Below are 19,038 nucleotides of genomic sequence, written 5' to 3' on the forward strand. Positions count from 1 at the left end.
AGTGTTGTTTCAACACATTCATGATTATTGTAAGTGTTGTTGTTTCAACACATTCATGATTATTGTAAGTGTTGTTGTTTCAACACATTCATGATTATTGTAAATGTTGTTGTTTCAACACATTCATGATTATTGTAAGTGTTGTTGTTTCAACACATTCATGATTATTGTAAATGTTGTTGTTTCAACACATTCATGATTATTGTAAGTGTTGTTGTTTCAACACATTCATGATTGTTGTAAGTGTTGTTGTTTCAACACATTCATGATTATTGTAAGTGTTGTTGTTTCAACACATTCATGATTATTGTAAGTGTTGTTGTTTCAACACATTCATGATTATTGTAAGTGTTGTTGTTTCAACACATTCATGATTATTGTAAGTGTTGTTGTTTCAACACATTCATGATTATTGTAAGTGTTGTTGTTTCAACATATTCATGATTATTGTGTTGTTGCTTCAACACATTCATGATTATTGTAAGTGTTGTTGTTTCAACACATTCATGATTATTGTAAATGTTGTTGTTTCAACACATTCATGATTATTGTAAATGTTGTTGTTTCAACACATTCATGATTATTGTAAGTGTTGTTGTTTCAACACATTCATGATTATTGTAAGTGTTGTTGTTTCAACACATTCATGATTATTGTAAATGTTGTTGTTTCAACACATTCATGATTATTGTAAGTGTTGTTGTTTCAACACATTCATGATTATTGTAAATGTTGTTGTTTCAACACATTCATGATTATTGTAAGTGTTGTTGTTTCAACACATTCATGATTGTTGTAAGTGTTGTTGTTTCAACACATTCATGATTATTGTAAGTGTTGTTGTTTCAACACATTCATGATTATTGTAAGTGTTGTTGTTTCAACACATTCATGATTATTGTAAGTGTTGTTGTTTCAACACATTCATGATTATTGTAAGTGTTGTTGTTTCAACACATTCATGATTATTGTAAGTGTTGTTGTTTCAACATATTCATGATTATTGTGTTGTTGCTTCAACACATTCATGATTATTGTAAGTGTTGTTGTTTCAACACATTCATGATTATTGTAAGTGTTGTTGTTTCAACACATTCATGATTATTGTAAATGTTGTTGTTTCAACACATTCATGATTATTGTAAGTGTTGTTGTTTCAACACATTCATGATTATTGTAAGTGTTGTTGTTTCAACACATTCATGATTATTGTAAGTGTTGTTGTTTCAACACATTCATGATTATTGTAAATGTTGTTGTTTCAACACATTCATGATTATTGTAAGTGTTGTTGTTTCAACACATTCATGATTGTTGTAAGTGTTGTTGTTTCAACACATTCATGATTATTGTAAGTGTTGTTGTTTCAACACATTCATGATTATTGTAAGTGTTGTTGTTTCAACACATTCATGATTATTGTAAGTGTTGTTGTTTCAACACATTCATGATTATTGTAAGTGTTGTTGTTTCAACACATTCATGATTATTGTAAGTGTTGTTGTTTCAACATATTCATGATTATTGTGTTGTTGCTTCAACACATTCATGATTATTGTAAGTGTTGTTGTTTCAACACATTCATGATTATTGTAAGTGTTGTTGTTTCAACACATTCATGATTATTGTAAATGTTGTTGTTTCAACACATTCATGATTATTGTAAGTGTTGTTGTTTCAACACATTCATGATTATTGTAAGTGTTGTTGTTTCAACACATTCATGATTATTGTAAGTGTTGTTGTTTCAACATTCGATTATTGTAAGTGTTGTTGTTTCAACACAATCATGATTATTGTAAGTGTTGTTGTTTCAACACATTCATGATTATTGTAAGTGTTGTTGTTTCAACACATTCATGATTATTGTAAGTGTTGTTGTTTCAACACAATCATGATTATTGTAAGTGTTGTTGTTTCAACACATTCATGATTATTGTAAGTGTTGTTGTTTCAACACATTCATGATTATTGTAAGTGTTGTTGTTTCAACACATTCATGATTATTAAAGTATTGTTGTTTCCACACAATCATGATTATTGTAAGTGTTGTTGTTTCAACACATTCATGATTATTGTAAGTGTTGTTGTTTCAACACATTCATGATTATTGTAAGTGTTGTTGTTTCAACACATTCATGATTATTGTAAGTGTTGTTGTTTCAACACATTCATGATTATTGTAAGTGTTGTTGTTTCAACACATTCATGATTATTGTAAGTGTTGTTGTTTCAACACATTCATGATTATTGTAAGTGTTGTTGCTTCAACACATTCATGATTATTGTAAGTGTTGTTGTTTCAACACATTCATGATTATTGTAAGTGTTGTTGTTTCAACACATTCATGATTATTGTAAGTGTTGTTGCTTCAACACATACATGATTATTATAAGTGTTGTTGCTTCAACACAATCATGATTACTGTAAGTGTTGAGAGTAGTTGATGATAAAGTGTAGTGGAAGTGTGGGCTGTGACATCTTGTGGTTGCTAATCCGACACCCTCAAGTCCATCTGATGAGATTAGCAGTGCTCCTTGGCGCCCGGGCAGCATATGCCACCTCCGGCTGTTGCCATGACGACGTGACAGCACCTTTGAAGTGGGCGACTGACCTCCCTTGAGTTTGGTGTCCGTCCTCAAGACTGACAGGTAAGTACGTCCTTAATATTTCACTTTGAAATGTTGACCTGCTTGAATTCCAACTTGATTGCAACAATTTCAACTTTGTGCTTTGAGACAAACAGAAAAAAAAAAGCTTCACTTCTGCGTACTGACAGGGAATTTAATGTTTCTATACATTTGTATTACTTTTTTCAAATGATCTCAGGATTCTAAGAACATTGTTGTCATATTGACTAAAAAATAATGTTTGTGTTTGCAAGCCTTAAAAATAGCAAATGTTAATACGTAAAAGTCACAAAGTTACATTATTATGGACATTATTAGACATTTTGCATGTTTGGTTTAGAAGTTATGTTTAAATAATTGTCATATTGAGTGTGACACTTATACTGTCATATTGACTAAAAAAAAATACTTTTGTCTTAGCAAACCTATACAAAATATATTTTTTCTACTAAAACTCATAAAGATACATTATTCCAGGCATTATTAGACATTTTGCATGTTTGGTTTAGGAGTTATGTTGACATGAATACATTTGTATTGCTTTATTCGCATATTGAGTAAAAAGCACATTTTTGTCTTTGCAAACATTACAAAAAATACCTGATTATATTAAAAGTCACATAGATACATTATTACAGGCATTTTTAGACATATTGCATGTTTGGTTTTGGGCATTATGTTTATATAACTTTCCTATTTAGCATGACAGTTATACTGTCTTATGGAGTAAAAAACGTTTTTTTGTCTTTGCAAACCTTACAAAATGTCATTTTTCTACTAAAACTCAAAGAAATACAATATTCCAGGCATTCTTAGACATTTTGCATGTTTGGTTTAGGAGTTATGTTAAAATAACTGTCATTGAGTGTGACAGGTATACTGTCATATTGAGTAAAAAACTATTTTTTGTCTTTGCAAACCTTACAAAAACACCTATTTCTAGTAAAAGTCACATAGATACATTATTACAGGCATTTTTAAACATATTGCATGTTTGGTTTTGGAGTTATGTTTATATAACTTTCATATTTAGCATGACACTTATACTGTCTTATAGAGTAAAAAACTAAATTTGTTTGTGTTTGCAAACCTTACAAAAACACCTGATTCCAGTAAAACTCACATATATACATTATTACAGGCATTTTTAAACATCAAGCATGTTTGGTTTTGGCGTTATGTTTAAATAATTGTCATATTGAGTGTGACAGTTTTACTGTCATATTGAGTAAAAAACAAAGTTGTGTGTTTGCAAACCTTACAAGACACCTGATTCTAGTAAAACTCTCGTAGATACATTATTACAGGCATTTTTAGACATATTGCATATTTGGTTTTGGCGTTATGTTTCTTTAACATTCATATTTAGTATGACACTTATACTGTAATGTTGAGTAAAAAACTATTTTTGTATTTGCAAACCTTACAAAAACACCTGATTCTAGTAGAACTCGCATAGATTCATTATCACAATCATTTTTACACATTTTGCATGTTTGGTTTTGGCCTTATGTTTAAACAATTGTCATATTGAGTGTGACAGTTTTACTGTCATATTGAGTAAAACAACAATTTTCTTCTTTGGAAACATTACAAAAACACCTGATTCTAGTAAAACTCACATAAATACATTATTAATCGCATTTTTAGACATATTGCATGTTTGGTTTTGGCGTTATGTTTATATAACTTTCATATCTAGCATGACAGTTTTACTGTCTTATTGAGTAAAAAAACTATTTTTGTATTTGCAAACCTTACAAAAACACCTGATTCTAGTAAAAGTCACATAGATACATTATTACAGGCATTTTTAGACATATTGCATGTTTGGTTTTGGCGTTATATTTATATAACTTTCATATCTAGCATGACAGTTTTACTGTCTTATTGAGTAAAAAAACTATTTTTGTATTTGCAAACCTTACAAAAACACCTGATTATATTAAAACTCACATAGATACATTATTAATCGCATTTTTAGACATATTGCATGTTTGGTTTTGGGCTTATGTTTAAATAATTGTCATATTGTGTGTGACAGTTTTACTGTCATATTGAGTAAAACAACAATTTTTGTATTTGCAAACCTTACAAAAACACCTAATTCTAGTAGAACTCGAATAGATACATTATTACAATCATTTTTACACATTTTGCATGTTTGGTTTTGGCCTTATGTTTAAATAATTGTTGTATTGAGTAAAACAACTATTTTTGTCTATGCAAACCTTACAAAAACACCTGATTCTAGTAAAAGTCACATAGATACATTATTACAGGCATTTTTAGACATATTGCATGTTTGGTTTTGGCGTTATATTTATATAACTTTCATATCTAGCATGACAGTTTTACTGTCTTATTGAGTAAAAAAACTATTTTTGTATTTGCAAACCTTACAAAAACACCTGATTATATTAAAACTCGCATAGATACATTATTAATCGCATTTTTAGACATATTGCATGTTTGGTTTTGGCCTTATGTTTAAATAATTGTCATATTGAGTAAAACAACTATTTTTGTCTTTGCAAACCTTACAAAAACACCTGTTTCTAGTAAAAGTCACATAGATACATTATTACAGGCATTTTTAAACATATTGCATGTTTGGTTTTGGCCTTATGTTTATATAACTTTCATATCCAGCATGACACTTATACTGTCATATTGAGTAAAAAAAACTATTTAGGTATTTGCAAACAAAAACACCTGATTCTAGTAAAAGTCACATAGATACATTATTACAAGCATTTTTAGACATATTGCATGTTTGGTTTTGGCCTTATGTTTATATAACTTTCATATCTAGCATGACAGTTTCACTGTCTCATTGAGTAAAAAAACTATTTTTGTATTTGCAAACCTTACAAAAACACCTGATTCTAGTAGAACTCGCATAGATACATTATCACAATCATTTTTACACATTTTGCATGTTTGGTTTTGGCCTTATGTTTAAATAATTGTCATATTGTGTGTGACAGTTTTACTGTCATATTGAGTAAAACAACAATTTTTGTCTTTGCAAACCTTACAAAAACACCTGATTCTAGTAGAACTCGAATAGATACATTATTACTGGCATTTTTACACATTTTGCATGTTTGGTTTTGGCCTTATGTTTAAATAATTGTTGTATTGAGTAAAACAACTATTTTTGTCTATGCAGACCTTACAAAAACACCTGATTCTAGTAAAAGTCACATAGATACATTATCACAGGTATTTTTAACTGGCTGTGACTAATAGACTGATTGATTGATTGATTGATTGACTGATTGATTGATTGATTGATCCATTTATTAATTGATTGATTGATTGTGCAGACAGGATGATGCTGAATGACAGCTGGACCGTCATGAACAACAGCAGTTCTGATCTGGACAGCAAACGTCCCAGCAAACACAAGGTAGTCACGTCTTGTTGCAAATGATCTTTTCTTCCCCAACGCGGTAAATAGTTTCGGATAAGACTTCTCACCGAGTAGCGTCACGTAAACCACATTGTTGCATCGCTTTCACACAGGTTCAAATACCAGGGAGACGCTATAAAGACACAGAAACAGAGAACAGAAGACAAACCTTTTTTTTTTTTCTGGTACGAGGAGAGTAAGTGGAGCAATTGTCAGTTACAGGCTCCTAATTTACTCTGAAAACTTTCTCCACCCTCCTCGCCTTTTAATTAATTTGGGAAAGCCCTGCATTACAAACACACACAGCTGCACTAAGGGAGGAGGGGGTATTTGCAGCTGTGTTGGAAACCTAACACCTGTGGTGAGAACTTGACTCATGCAAATACAGAGGACACCGCAACTTCCTGCGTTGCTCTGTGCCATCTGTCAAGTCCTCTTTGAAGTTGGTATGAGTCAACCCAATTTCAATCTAACGCCAAGTTTCATTTCTCTTCAGCAAACAATCAGATTTGAACCGAATGAGATAACTTATTAATCCAACAAAAAGGATCTGGATGTGGATGTGGACCAGCACCACAATCTGAAAGTCCACAAGAAGAAGCGGCGAATAGTTCATTTGCGGCTAAAAGGTTCGAGCAAAGTCTAATCCGTCAGGCTTTGATAAAAGGATTTGGACTCAGATGCAGATTTGGGACTTTAGACAGGCTTTTATTTTGACAGTTTCCTTTTACCTCCCGAGTCAAGAAAAAACATCCATAATCACAAAAATAAACTACGCGGCGAAAAAGCTTCCAGAAAAAGAAGGAACAACCGAAAATCACTACGAACGGAGGAAAACACAAAAGTAAAGACGAACTATAAACAGTATTTAACAAAAAGCCAAAACAACATCTATGCAAAATTCTACACTAACTAATCCAATAAAGTATTTAACAAAAATAGTCGCTCAAAAAGTTGAGGAATGAATGAAAAAACTTAACTGAAACTTACCACTGCGGCTGAATAACTAAATAACCAAAATCACTCTGCTGAGGAGGAAGAAAGGAAAACTCCAAATATTAATGAAGGGCTTCAGGATCAAAGGACATAAGCAGAAGACAAGGCAAGGCATGGACATAGACATGGACGCTAGAGACAATCTGGCACACAACAAAGGAAGGAGTGAGCTTATAAACACATGAGGGTAATAGGGAGGAGAGTTACTTTTCAAATGAAAACCATAAGACAAAAAACCCAAAACAAGACATAATCTTTGGCAGCTGTTGCCACGGCGACGTCACAGCGCTAATGCTAACTGCAACTTGTCTCCTCTTTCCTCGTCCTAACGCGACACCTGCAGCGGAAACCGATACAGCTTTTTCTAACGGTTGTTTTCATACTCAGAAATGCTGCAACTTCCTGTTATGTGCCGCCATTGTGGTTGCCATGGTAGCGGGCGTCACGGCAACAGTGGCCATCCTCTATGTCAACCAGTATCCTCTGCCCTTCATAAACAGGTACACATTTTTTCAAAATATACAACACTTGTTTTTTAATGTGCATTTTTGGCAAATATCAGCGTTTTGTGTTTGTCGTCCACTGTAAGTTATGTTTTGGTTTTGGACATTCAGTCACGGTTTTGTTTGTTTCCATGCCAACTCGTTAGTTTTCACCTGTCACGTCCCTGTTCTCAGCCTCACCTGTTTTCACTAATGATCATAGCTATTTAAGTCACTCTTTTTCTTGTCTCCGTCCTGGGATCTTCTCACATGTGCACGCACCCTACCCATGCTGCACCTCCTTCAAGTCCTTGTCCATAGTTCCATGCCGTGTACGTTTTTTTGTAGTCACGCCATCGTGCTAGTTTTGTTTATAGTTTATTATATTCATGCCACCGTGCTGTTTCTGTTCATAGTTCATTCATGCCAATCGAGCAAGTGTTTTTGTTTCACGTTTGTACTGTTTAGCCAAGTTTTTTACTCCATTTAGCTTGAAAAATTCTGTGCAGAAAAATCCACAGAATATTCCTCCAGAAGGTTTTATCTTTGTCCGTGTGAGGTCAGATGAAACAAAAATTGGAGCTGTTTCACCACAAACAAGTCATTTTGCACAATTGTTTTTCCAAAAACAAGTCATATCATGGAGGGGAAAAAACACAATTCTACACCAAATTTCACACAAATGTTTTTTTCCAAAAACATGTCATATTATGGAGGGGAAAACACAATTTCACACAAAATTTTACACTTTTTTTTTTTTCCAAAAACAAGTCATACTTTAGAGGGAAAAACACAATTTTACACAAAATTTTACACAATTTTTCTTTCCAAAAACAAGTCATATTATGGAGGGGAAAACACAATTTCACACAAAATTTTACACAATTTTTTTTTCCAAAAACAAGTCATAATTAAGAGGATAAAACACAATTTTACACAAAATTTTACACAATTTTTCTTTCCAAAAACAAGTCATATTATGGAAGGAAGAACAAAATTTTACACAAAATTTTACGCATTTTTTTCCCCAAAAACAAGTCATATAATGAAGAGGAAAAAAATAACACAAAATTTTTCATAAATTTTTTTCAAAAAACAAGTCATATTATGGAGTGGGAAACACAATTTTACACAAAATTTTACACTTTTTTTTTTTTCCAAAAACAAGTCATACTTTAGAGGGAAAAACACAATTTTACACAAAATTTTACACGATTTTTCTTTCCAAAACCAGGTCATATTATGAGGGGAAAACACAATTTCACACAAAATTTTACACATTTTTTTTTCAAAAACATATAATGAAGAGGAAAAAAATTACACAAAATTTTACACAATTTTTTCCCCAAAAACATATAATGAAGAGGAAAGAAATTACACAAAATTTTACACACATTTTCTTTCCCCAAAAACAAGTCATATTATGGAGGGGAAAACACAATTTTACAAAAAAATGTACACAATTTTCTTTTCCAAAAACAAGTCATAATATGGAGGAAAAAACACAATTTTACTAAAAATTTTACACATTTTTTTCTTTCCAAAACCAAGTCATATTATGAGGGAAAAACACAATTTTACACAATTTTTTTTCCAAAAACAAATCATAAATAGGAGGGAAAAAAACATTTATCACAAAATTTTACACATTTTTTCTTTCCAAAAACAAGTCGTTTTATGGAGGGAAAAACACAATTTTACACAATTTTTTTTTCCATTAACAAGTCCTATTATGGAGGGGAAAACACAATTTTACACAATTTTTCTTTACAAAAACAAGTCATATTATGGAGGGGAAAACACAATTTTACACAAAATTTTACACATTTTTTCCCCAAAAACAAGTCATATCATGAAGAGGGGGAAAAAATGACACAAAAACTTTTCACACTTTTTTTTCCAAAAACAAGTCATATTATGGAGGGGAAAACACAATTTTACACAAAAAATTACACAAATGTGGGCCCTGCGATGAGGTAGCGACTTGTCCAGGGTGTACCCCGCCTTCCGCCCGATTTTAGCAGAGATAGGCGCCAGCGCCCCCCGCGGCCCCGAAAGGGAGTAAGCGGTAGAAAATGGATGGATGGATGGAAGTCATATTATGGAGGGGAAAACACAATTTCACACAAAATTTTACAACATTTTTTTTTTCCAAAAACAAGTCATAATTAAGAGGGAAAAACACAATTTTACACAAAATTTTACACAATTTTTCTTTCCAAAAACAAGTCAAATTATGGAGAGGAAAACACAATTTCACCCAAAATTTTACAATTTTTTTTTTTCCAAAAACAAGTCATCATTAAGAGGATAAAACACAATTTTACACAAAATTTTACACAATTTTTCTTTCCAAAAACAAGTCTTATTATGGAGGGAAGAACACAATTTTACACAAAATTTTACACATTTTTTCCCCAAAAACAAGTCATAATAATGAGGAGAAAAAAAAATGACACAAAATGTTTCACACATTTTTTTCCAAAAACAAGTCATATTATGGAGGGAAAAACACAATTTTACACAACAAATTACACAATTTCTTTTCCAAAAACAAGTCATACTATAAAGGAAAAAACTGAATTTTACACAAAATTTGAAAAAAAATGTATTTCCAAAAACAATCATATTATGGAGGGAAAAACTAAAATTTACACAATTTTTTTCCCCCTTAAACAAATCATAAATAGGAGGAAAAAAACCACAATTTTACACAAAATTTTACACATTTTTTCTTTCCAAAAACAAGTCGTATTATGGAGGGAAAAACAAAATTTTACACAATTTTTTTCCCCCTTAGACAAATCATAAATAGGAGGAAAAAACACAATTTTACACAAGATTTTACACATTTTTTCCTTCCGAAAACAAGTCGTATTATGGAGGGAAAAACAAAATTTTACACAATTTTTTCCCCCCTTAAACAAATCATAAATAGGAGGAAAAAAACACAATTTTACACAAAATTTTACAAATTTTTTCTTTCCAAAAACAAGTCGTATTATGGAGGGAAAAACAAAATTTTACACAATTTTTTTCCCCCTTAAACAAATCATAAATAGGAGGAAAAAACACAATTTTACACAAAATTTTACACATTTTTTCTTTCCAAAAACAAGTCGTATTATGGAGGGAAAAACAAAATTTTACACAATTTTTTCCCCCTTAAACAAATCATAAATAGGAGGAAAAAACACAATTTTACACAAAATTTTACACATTTTTTCTTTCCAAAAACAAGTCGTATTATGGAGGGAAAAACAAAATTTTACACAATTTTTTTCCCCCTGAAACAAATCATAAATAGGAGGAAAAAACACAATTTTACACAAAATTTTACACATTTTTTCTTTCCAAAAACAAGTCGTATTATGGAGGGAAAAACAAAATTTTACACAATTTTTTTCCCCCTTAAACAAATCATAAATAGGAGGAAAAAACACAATTTTACACAAAATTTTACACATTTTTTCTTTCCAAAAACAAGTCGTATTATGGAGGGAAAAACACAATTTTACACAATTTTTTTCCCCCTTAAACAAATCATAAATAGGAGGAAAAAACACAATTTTACACAAGATTTTACACATTTTTTCTTTCCAAAAACAAGTCGTATTATGGAGGGAAAAACAAAATTTTACACAATTTTTTTCCCCCTGAAACAAATCATAAATAGGAGGAAAAAACACAATTTTACACAAAATTTTACACATTTTTTCTTTCCAAAAACAAGTCGTATTATGGAGGGAAAAACAAAATTTTACAAAATTTTTTTCCCCCTTAAACAAATCATAAATAGGAGGAAAAAACACAATTTTACACAAAATTTTACACATTTTTTCTTTCCAAAAACAAGTCGTATTATGGAGGGAAAAACACAATTTTACACAATTTTTTTCCCCCTTAAACAAATCATAAATAGGAGGAAAAAACACAATTTTACACAAGATTTTACACATTTTTTCTTTCCAAAAACAAGTCGTATTATGGAGGGAAAAACAAAATTTTACACAATTTTTTTCCCCCTTAAACAAATCATAAATATGAGGAAAAAACACAATTTTACACAAAATTTTACACATTTTTTCTTTCCAAAAACAAGTCGTATTATGGAGGGAAAAACAAAATTTTACACAATTTTTTTCCCCCTTAAACAAATCATAAATAGGAGGAAAAAACACAATTTTACACAAAATTTTACACATTTTTTCTTTCCAAAAACAAGTCGTATTATGGAGGGAAAAACACAATTTTACACAATTTTTTTCCCCCTTAAACAAATCATAAATAGGAGGAAAAAACACAATTTTACACAAAATTTTACACATTTTTTCTTTCCAAAAACAAGTCGTATTATGGAGGGAAAAACAAAATTTTACACAATTTTTTCCCCCTTAAACAAATCATAAATAGGAGGAAAAAACACAATTTTACACAAAATTTTACACATTTTTTCTTTCCAAAAACAAGTCGTATTATGGAGGGAAAAACACAATTTTACACAATTTTTTTCCCCCCTAAACAAATCATAAATAGGAGGAAAAAACACAATTTTACACAAGATTTTACACATTTTTTCTTTCCAAAAACAAGTCGTATTATGGAGGGAAAAACAAAATTTTACACAATTTTTTTCCCCCTTAAACAAATCATAAATATGAGGAAAAAACACAATTTTACACAAAATTTTACACATTTTTTCTTTCCAAAAACAAGTCGTATTATGGAGGGAAAAACAAAATTTTACACAAAATTTTACAACATTTTTTTTTTCCAAAAACAAGTCATAATTAAGAGGGAAAAACACAATTTTACACAAAATTTTACACAATTTTTCTTTCCAAAAACAAGTCAAATTATGGAGAGGAAAACACAATTTCACCCAAAATTTTACAATTTTTTTTTTTCCAAAAACAAGTCATCATTAAGAGGATAAAACACAATTTTACACAAAATTTTACACAATTTTTCTTTCCAAAAACAAGTCTTATTATGGAGGGAAGAACACAATTTTACACAAAATTTTACACATTTTTTCCCCAAAAACAAGTCATAATAATGAGGAGAAAAAAAAATGACACAAAATGTTTCACACATTTTTTTCCAAAAACAAGTCATATTATGGAGGGAAAAACACAATTTTACACAACAAATTACACAATTTCTTTTCCAAAAACAAGTCATACTATAAAGGAAAAAACTGAATTTTACACAAAATTTGAAAAAAAATGTATTTCCAAAAACAATCATATTATGGAGGGAAAAACTAAAATTTACACAATTTTTTTCCCCCTTAAACAAATCATAAATAGGAGGAAAAAAACCACAATTTTACACAAAATTTTACACATTTTTTCTTTCCAAAAACAAGTCGTATTATGGAGGGAAAAACAAAATTTTACACAATTTTTTTCCCCCTTAGACAAATCATAAATAGGAGGAAAAAACACAATTTTACACAAGATTTTACACATTTTTTCCTTCCGAAAACAAGTCGTATTATGGAGGGAAAAACAAAATTTTACACAATTTTTTCCCCCCTTAAACAAATCATAAATAGGAGGAAAAAAACACAATTTTACACAAAATTTTACAAATTTTTTCTTTCCAAAAACAAGTCGTATTATGGAGGGAAAAACAAAATTTTACACAATTTTTTTCCCCCTTAAACAAATCATAAATAGGAGGAAAAAACACAATTTTACACAAAATTTTACACATTTTTTCTTTCCAAAAACAAGTCGTATTATGGAGGGAAAAACAAAATTTTACACAATTTTTTCCCCCTTAAACAAATCATAAATAGGAGGAAAAAACACAATTTTACACAAAATTTTACACATTTTTTCTTTCCAAAAACAAGTCGTATTATGGAGGGAAAAACAAAATTTTACACAATTTTTTTCCCCCTGAAACAAATCATAAATAGGAGGAAAAAACACAATTTTACACAAAATTTTACACATTTTTTCTTTCCAAAAACAAGTCGTATTATGGAGGGAAAAACAAAATTTTACACAATTTTTTTCCCCCTTAAACAAATCATAAATAGGAGGAAAAAACACAATTTTACACAAAATTTTACACATTTTTTCTTTCCAAAAACAAGTCGTATTATGGAGGGAAAAACACAATTTTACACAATTTTTTTCCCCCTTAAACAAATCATAAATAGGAGGAAAAAACACAATTTTACACAAGATTTTACACATTTTTTCTTTCCAAAAACAAGTCGTATTATGGAGGGAAAAACAAAATTTTACACAATTTTTTTCCCCCTGAAACAAATCATAAATAGGAGGAAAAAACACAATTTTACACAAAATTTTACACATTTTTTCTTTCCAAAAACAAGTCGTATTATGGAGGGAAAAACAAAATTTTACAAAATTTTTTTCCCCCTTAAACAAATCATAAATAGGAGGAAAAAACACAATTTTACACAAAATTTTACACATTTTTTCTTTCCAAAAACAAGTCGTATTATGGAGGGAAAAACACAATTTTACACAATTTTTTTCCCCCTTAAACAAATCATAAATAGGAGGAAAAAACACAATTTTACACAAGATTTTACACATTTTTTCTTTCCAAAAACAAGTCGTATTATGGAGGGAAAAACAAAATTTTACACAATTTTTTTCCCCCTTAAACAAATCATAAATATGAGGAAAAAACACAATTTTACACAAAATTTTACACATTTTTTCTTTCCAAAAACAAGTCGTATTATGGAGGGAAAAACAAAATTTTACACAATTTTTTTCCCCCTTAAACAAATCATAAATAGGAGGAAAAAACACAATTTTACACAAAATTTTACACATTTTTTCTTTCCAAAAACAAGTCGTATTATGGAGGGAAAAACACAATTTTACACAATTTTTTTCCCCCTTAAACAAATCATAAATAGGAGGAAAAAACACAATTTTACACAAAATTTTACACATTTTTTCTTTCCAAAAACAAGTCGTATTATGGAGGGAAAAACAAAATTTTACACAATTTTTTCCCCCTTAAACAAATCATAAATAGGAGGAAAAAACACAATTTTACACAAAATTTTACACATTTTTTCTTTCCAAAAACAAGTCGTATTATGGAGGGAAAAACACAATTTTACACAATTTTTTTCCCCCCTAAACAAATCATAAATAGGAGGAAAAAACACAATTTTACACAAGATTTTACACATTTTTTCTTTCCAAAAACAAGTCGTATTATGGAGGGAAAAACAAAATTTTACACAATTTTTTTCCCCCTTAAACAAATCATAAATATGAGGAAAAAACACAATTTTACACAAAATTTTACACATTTTTTCTTTCCAAAAACAAGTCGTATTATGGAGGGAAAAACAAAATTTTACACAATTTTTTTCCCCCTTAAACAAATCATAAATAGGAGGAAAAAAACACAATTTTACACAAAATTTTACACATTTTTTCTTTCCAAAAACAAGTCGTATTATGGAGGGAAAAACAAAATTTTACACAATTTTTTTCCCCCTTAAACAAATCATAAATAGGAGGAAAAAACACAATTTTACACAAAATTTTACACATTTTTTCATTCCAAAAACAAGTCGTATTATGGAGGGAAAAACAAAATTTTACACAATTTTTTTCCCCCTTAAACAAATCATAAATAGGAGGAAAAAACACAATTTTACACAAGATTTTACACATTTTTTCTTTCCAAAAACAAGTCGTATTATGGAGGGAAAAACACAATTGTACACAATTTTTTTTCCAAAAACAAATCATAAATAGGAGGAAAAAACACAATTTCACACAAAATGTTACACAATTTTTCTTTCCAAAAACAAGTCATATTATGGAGGGAAAAGCACAGTTTTATACACAATTTTACACATTTTTTCCCCAAAAACAAGTCATATAATGAAGAGGAAAAAACATTATTACACAAAATTTTACACAATTTTTTTCCAAAAACAAGTCATATTATAGAGGGAAAAACACAATTTTACACAAAAAAAGGTCCTAATATGGGGGGAAAAGTCAGAATATTGTAAGAAAAATCTCTTTTACAAGATTTTAAAAACTAATACAGCTGTAATGAAGAAATAATGTACAAAAAAATCTTCATTTTACAAGAAAAAAGTCCAAGCAGCTCCATTTTTTTTCCATCTGAGCACAGAACTTTCCTCCAGAAGGTCTTGTCTTTGTTCATGTGATGTCAGATGAAACAACAATACAGCTGTTTGGCCACAATACCCAGCAAAATGTTTGGAGGAGAAAAAGGAACAGCATCCCTACCGTCAAGCATGGTGGTGGTAGTATTATGCTCTGGGCCTGTTGAAGCTTTTAGAATGGCCTTCCCAAAGTCCTGACTTAAAGGTGTGGACAATGCTGAAGAAATAAGTGCAGTGATGTTTAAATGTGGCTTGTTTTTGTCGCGGCAGCAACAGGGGCGGAGTCTCCTCCGCGTCACCTGTCATTTCCACCAACCCCAAAGACTCGGGGGCCTTGGTGACGGTGTCGCGCGTGGGGGACGGCGAGCCCGTCAGCATCTTCCTGGATCCCAACTGTCCGGACAGCAGCCAGAACTTTGAGCGCTGGGAGGCGCTGCAGAGCTCGCTGATCCGGGCGCTGACCTCCCGCAACGCCGACGACTGGCAGGAGAGAGGCTCCGCCCACAAAGTCAGCGAGGAGCTGAAGGCCTTGGCGGGCCACGCCCACAACCTCCGGCTGGAAGCCGAGGCGCTGAAAAGAGGTCAGGACCTGGTCAACCAGCGACTGGAGGCCCTGCAGAGCCAGCAGAGCCGCATGGTGCAGGTAGGGGGCGGAGCCGGCAGGTGAGGCCACACAAATGAGGTCACGCTTCAAATCTACCTGTCCAGGTGCTGTCGGAGGAGAAGTCGGGGGTGCTCAGCCTCACCGCGGACTTCAGCAACTCTCTGTCCAGCCTGCAGAGGGAGACTCAGAGTCTGAGCAGACTGCAGGGTAAACGCTTCTTACTGGGCGTGCTTACCTGGCTCCATTGGCTCCCAACCTGCTGACACAGGCCTTTTTACACTTTTCATTCCTTCACCTCAAACATATTTTAAAAAAATATTTTTTTGTAAAAAAACTTTTTGTGTTAAATATTTTGTAAAAAACATTTTGTAATATATATATTTTTTAAATCTTTTGTAAATAATTTGTAAATATATATATATTTTGTAAAATATTTTGTAAAAAAAAATATTTGTAAAATATTTTGTAAAAAAAAAATATTTGTAAAATATTTTGCCTAAAATGTTTAAGAATATTTAGTACAAATTATATTTCAGAAAAATAATGTTTATGAAAATGTTTTTATAATATGTTTTGTAAAAAAAAATTAGAAAATATTTTGTAATTTTTTTTGTAAACATTTTAAAAAAGTTAAATATTTTGTAAAATATATAATTTTAAATATTTTGTAAAAAAATGCATTCAGCAAGATATTTTCTAAAATGTTATATTTTGTAAAATATTTTGTAAAAAAATACTTTTAAAAATATTTTGCCTAAAATGTTTTCAAATATTTAGTACAAATTATATTTTGTAAAAATAATGTTTGTAAAATATATTTTTAGAATATATTTTGTAAAAAAAAAAGTAAAATATTTTGTACATTTTTTAGTAAAAATGTAAAAGAGTAAAATATTTTGTAAAACATATATTTTTCAATATTTTGTAAAATATATATTGTTTTAAATATTTTGTAAAAAATGCATTCAGCAAAATATTTTCTCAAATGTTATATTTTGTAAAAAAAATCATTTGTAAATATTTTGCCTAAAATGTTTTCAAATGTTTAGTACAAATTATATTTAGTAAAAATAATGTTTGTAAAATATTTTTTTCAAAATATATTTTGTAAAAAAAAAAAAGTAAAATATTTTATATTTTTTTTGTAAAAATTAAAAAAAGTAAAATATTTTGTAAAACGCATATTTTTCAATATTTTGTAAAATATATATTGTTTTAAATATTTTGTAAAAAATGCATTCAGCAAAATATTTTCTCAAATGTTATATTTTGTAAAAAAAATAATTTTTAAATATTTTGCCTAAAATGTTTTCAAATGTTTAGTACAAATTATATTTTGTAAAAATAATGTTTGTAAAATATTTTTTCAAAATATATTTTGTAAAACATTTTTTTTAAAATATTTTCTATATTTTTTTGTAAAAATTTAAAAAAGTAAAATATTTTGTAAAATATATATTTTTCAATATCTTGTAAAATATATAGTTTTAAATGTTTTGTAAAAAATTCATTCAGCAAAATATTTTCTAAAATGTTATATTTTGTAAAAAAAAATAATTTGTAAATATTTAGCCTAAAATGTTTTCAAATATTTAGTACAAATTATATTTTGCAAAAATAATGTTTGTAAAATATTTTTTTCAAAATATATTTTGTAAAAAAACTTTTTGTAAAATATTTTATATATTTTTTATTAAAAAATTTAAAAAAGTAAAATAATTTTTTAACTATATATTTTTCAATATTTTGTGAAATATATATTGTTTGAAATATTTTGTAAAAAATGCATTCAGCAAAATATGTTCTAAAATGTTATATTTTGTAAAATATTTTGTAAAAAAAAAAAATTTGTAAAATATTTTGCCTAAAATGTTTTCAAATGTTTAGTACAAATTATATTTTGTAAAAATAATGTTTGTAAAATATTTTTTTCAAAATATATTTTGTAAAAAAACTTTTTGTAAAATATTTTGTAAATTTTTTAGTAAAAATTTAAAAAAGTAAAATATTTTGTAAAATATATATTTTTCAATATCTTGTAAAATATATATTGTTTTAAATATTTTGTCAAAAATTCATTCAGCAAAATATTTTCAAAAAATATATATTTTGTAAAATATTTAGCAAAAAATATATTTTTACAAATTTTTGTCTTAAAAAACTGTAAAAAAAATTATTTTCAATAAATCGTCTAATATTTGACAAAATAATTGTAACATATTTTGTAAAAAAAATTGTATTCGGTAAAAAAAAAATGTTAGTAAAATATTTTGTAAAAAATACTTTGGGTGAAATATTTTTTCAAAAAAAAATGTAAAATATTAAAAAAAACAGCAAAATATTTTGCCCAAAAATCGTTAAATATTTTGTACAATTTTTGGGGGTAAAATATTTTGTTAAAATTAGATTATGTAAAATATTTTGTACAAATATATTTTGTAAAAAAAAATCTGTGTAAAAATATGTTGTGCACAAAAATTCAGAGCAGAAAAATTAATTAATTAATTGTCACATGCTACAATTAGCATTTGAGCTTTTTTTTTAGCTAATTGAACAGGTATACACCTAGATGATACCTGTTAGCATGTTTTTTTTTTAAAGCCAATTTAATGTCGGTGTAACGTAACATTAGCAGGCTAGCATTTTAAACGTTTTTTTCAGGTACACACCTCATAGTAATATATTTTTGTATTTCACGCATGGTATCGTTAGTATTTTATTTTTATTTTTTAGCTACTTTAGCAGGTATGCA

General features: G+C 29.1%; 1 protein-coding gene across 1 annotated transcript in view; it reads left to right on the forward strand.

The window, feature by feature from the left end:
- The first annotated feature begins 2,546 nt into the window (after positions 1 to 2,546).
- LOC133549003 (fibrinogen C domain-containing protein 1-like) overlaps positions 2,547 to 19,038 on the forward strand; it is a 24,426-nt gene continuing 7,934 nt past the window's right edge. Inside the window, exons 1-5 of the mRNA XM_061894035.1 lie at positions 2,547 to 2,652; positions 5,964 to 6,046; positions 7,433 to 7,545; positions 15,953 to 16,325; positions 16,391 to 16,493. Coding sequence (XP_061750019.1) covers positions 5,969 to 6,046; positions 7,433 to 7,545; positions 15,953 to 16,325; positions 16,391 to 16,493 — 667 coding nt within the window. The 5' untranslated portion in view covers positions 2,547 to 2,652; positions 5,964 to 5,968. The remainder of the gene's footprint in view (positions 2,653 to 5,963; positions 6,047 to 7,432; positions 7,546 to 15,952; positions 16,326 to 16,390; positions 16,494 to 19,038) is intronic.

This window comes from Nerophis ophidion, linkage group LG01, assembly GCF_033978795.1.
Source record: "Nerophis ophidion isolate RoL-2023_Sa linkage group LG01, RoL_Noph_v1.0, whole genome shotgun sequence".
NCBI classification, from domain to species: Eukaryota; Metazoa; Chordata; class Actinopteri; order Syngnathiformes; family Syngnathidae; genus Nerophis; species Nerophis ophidion.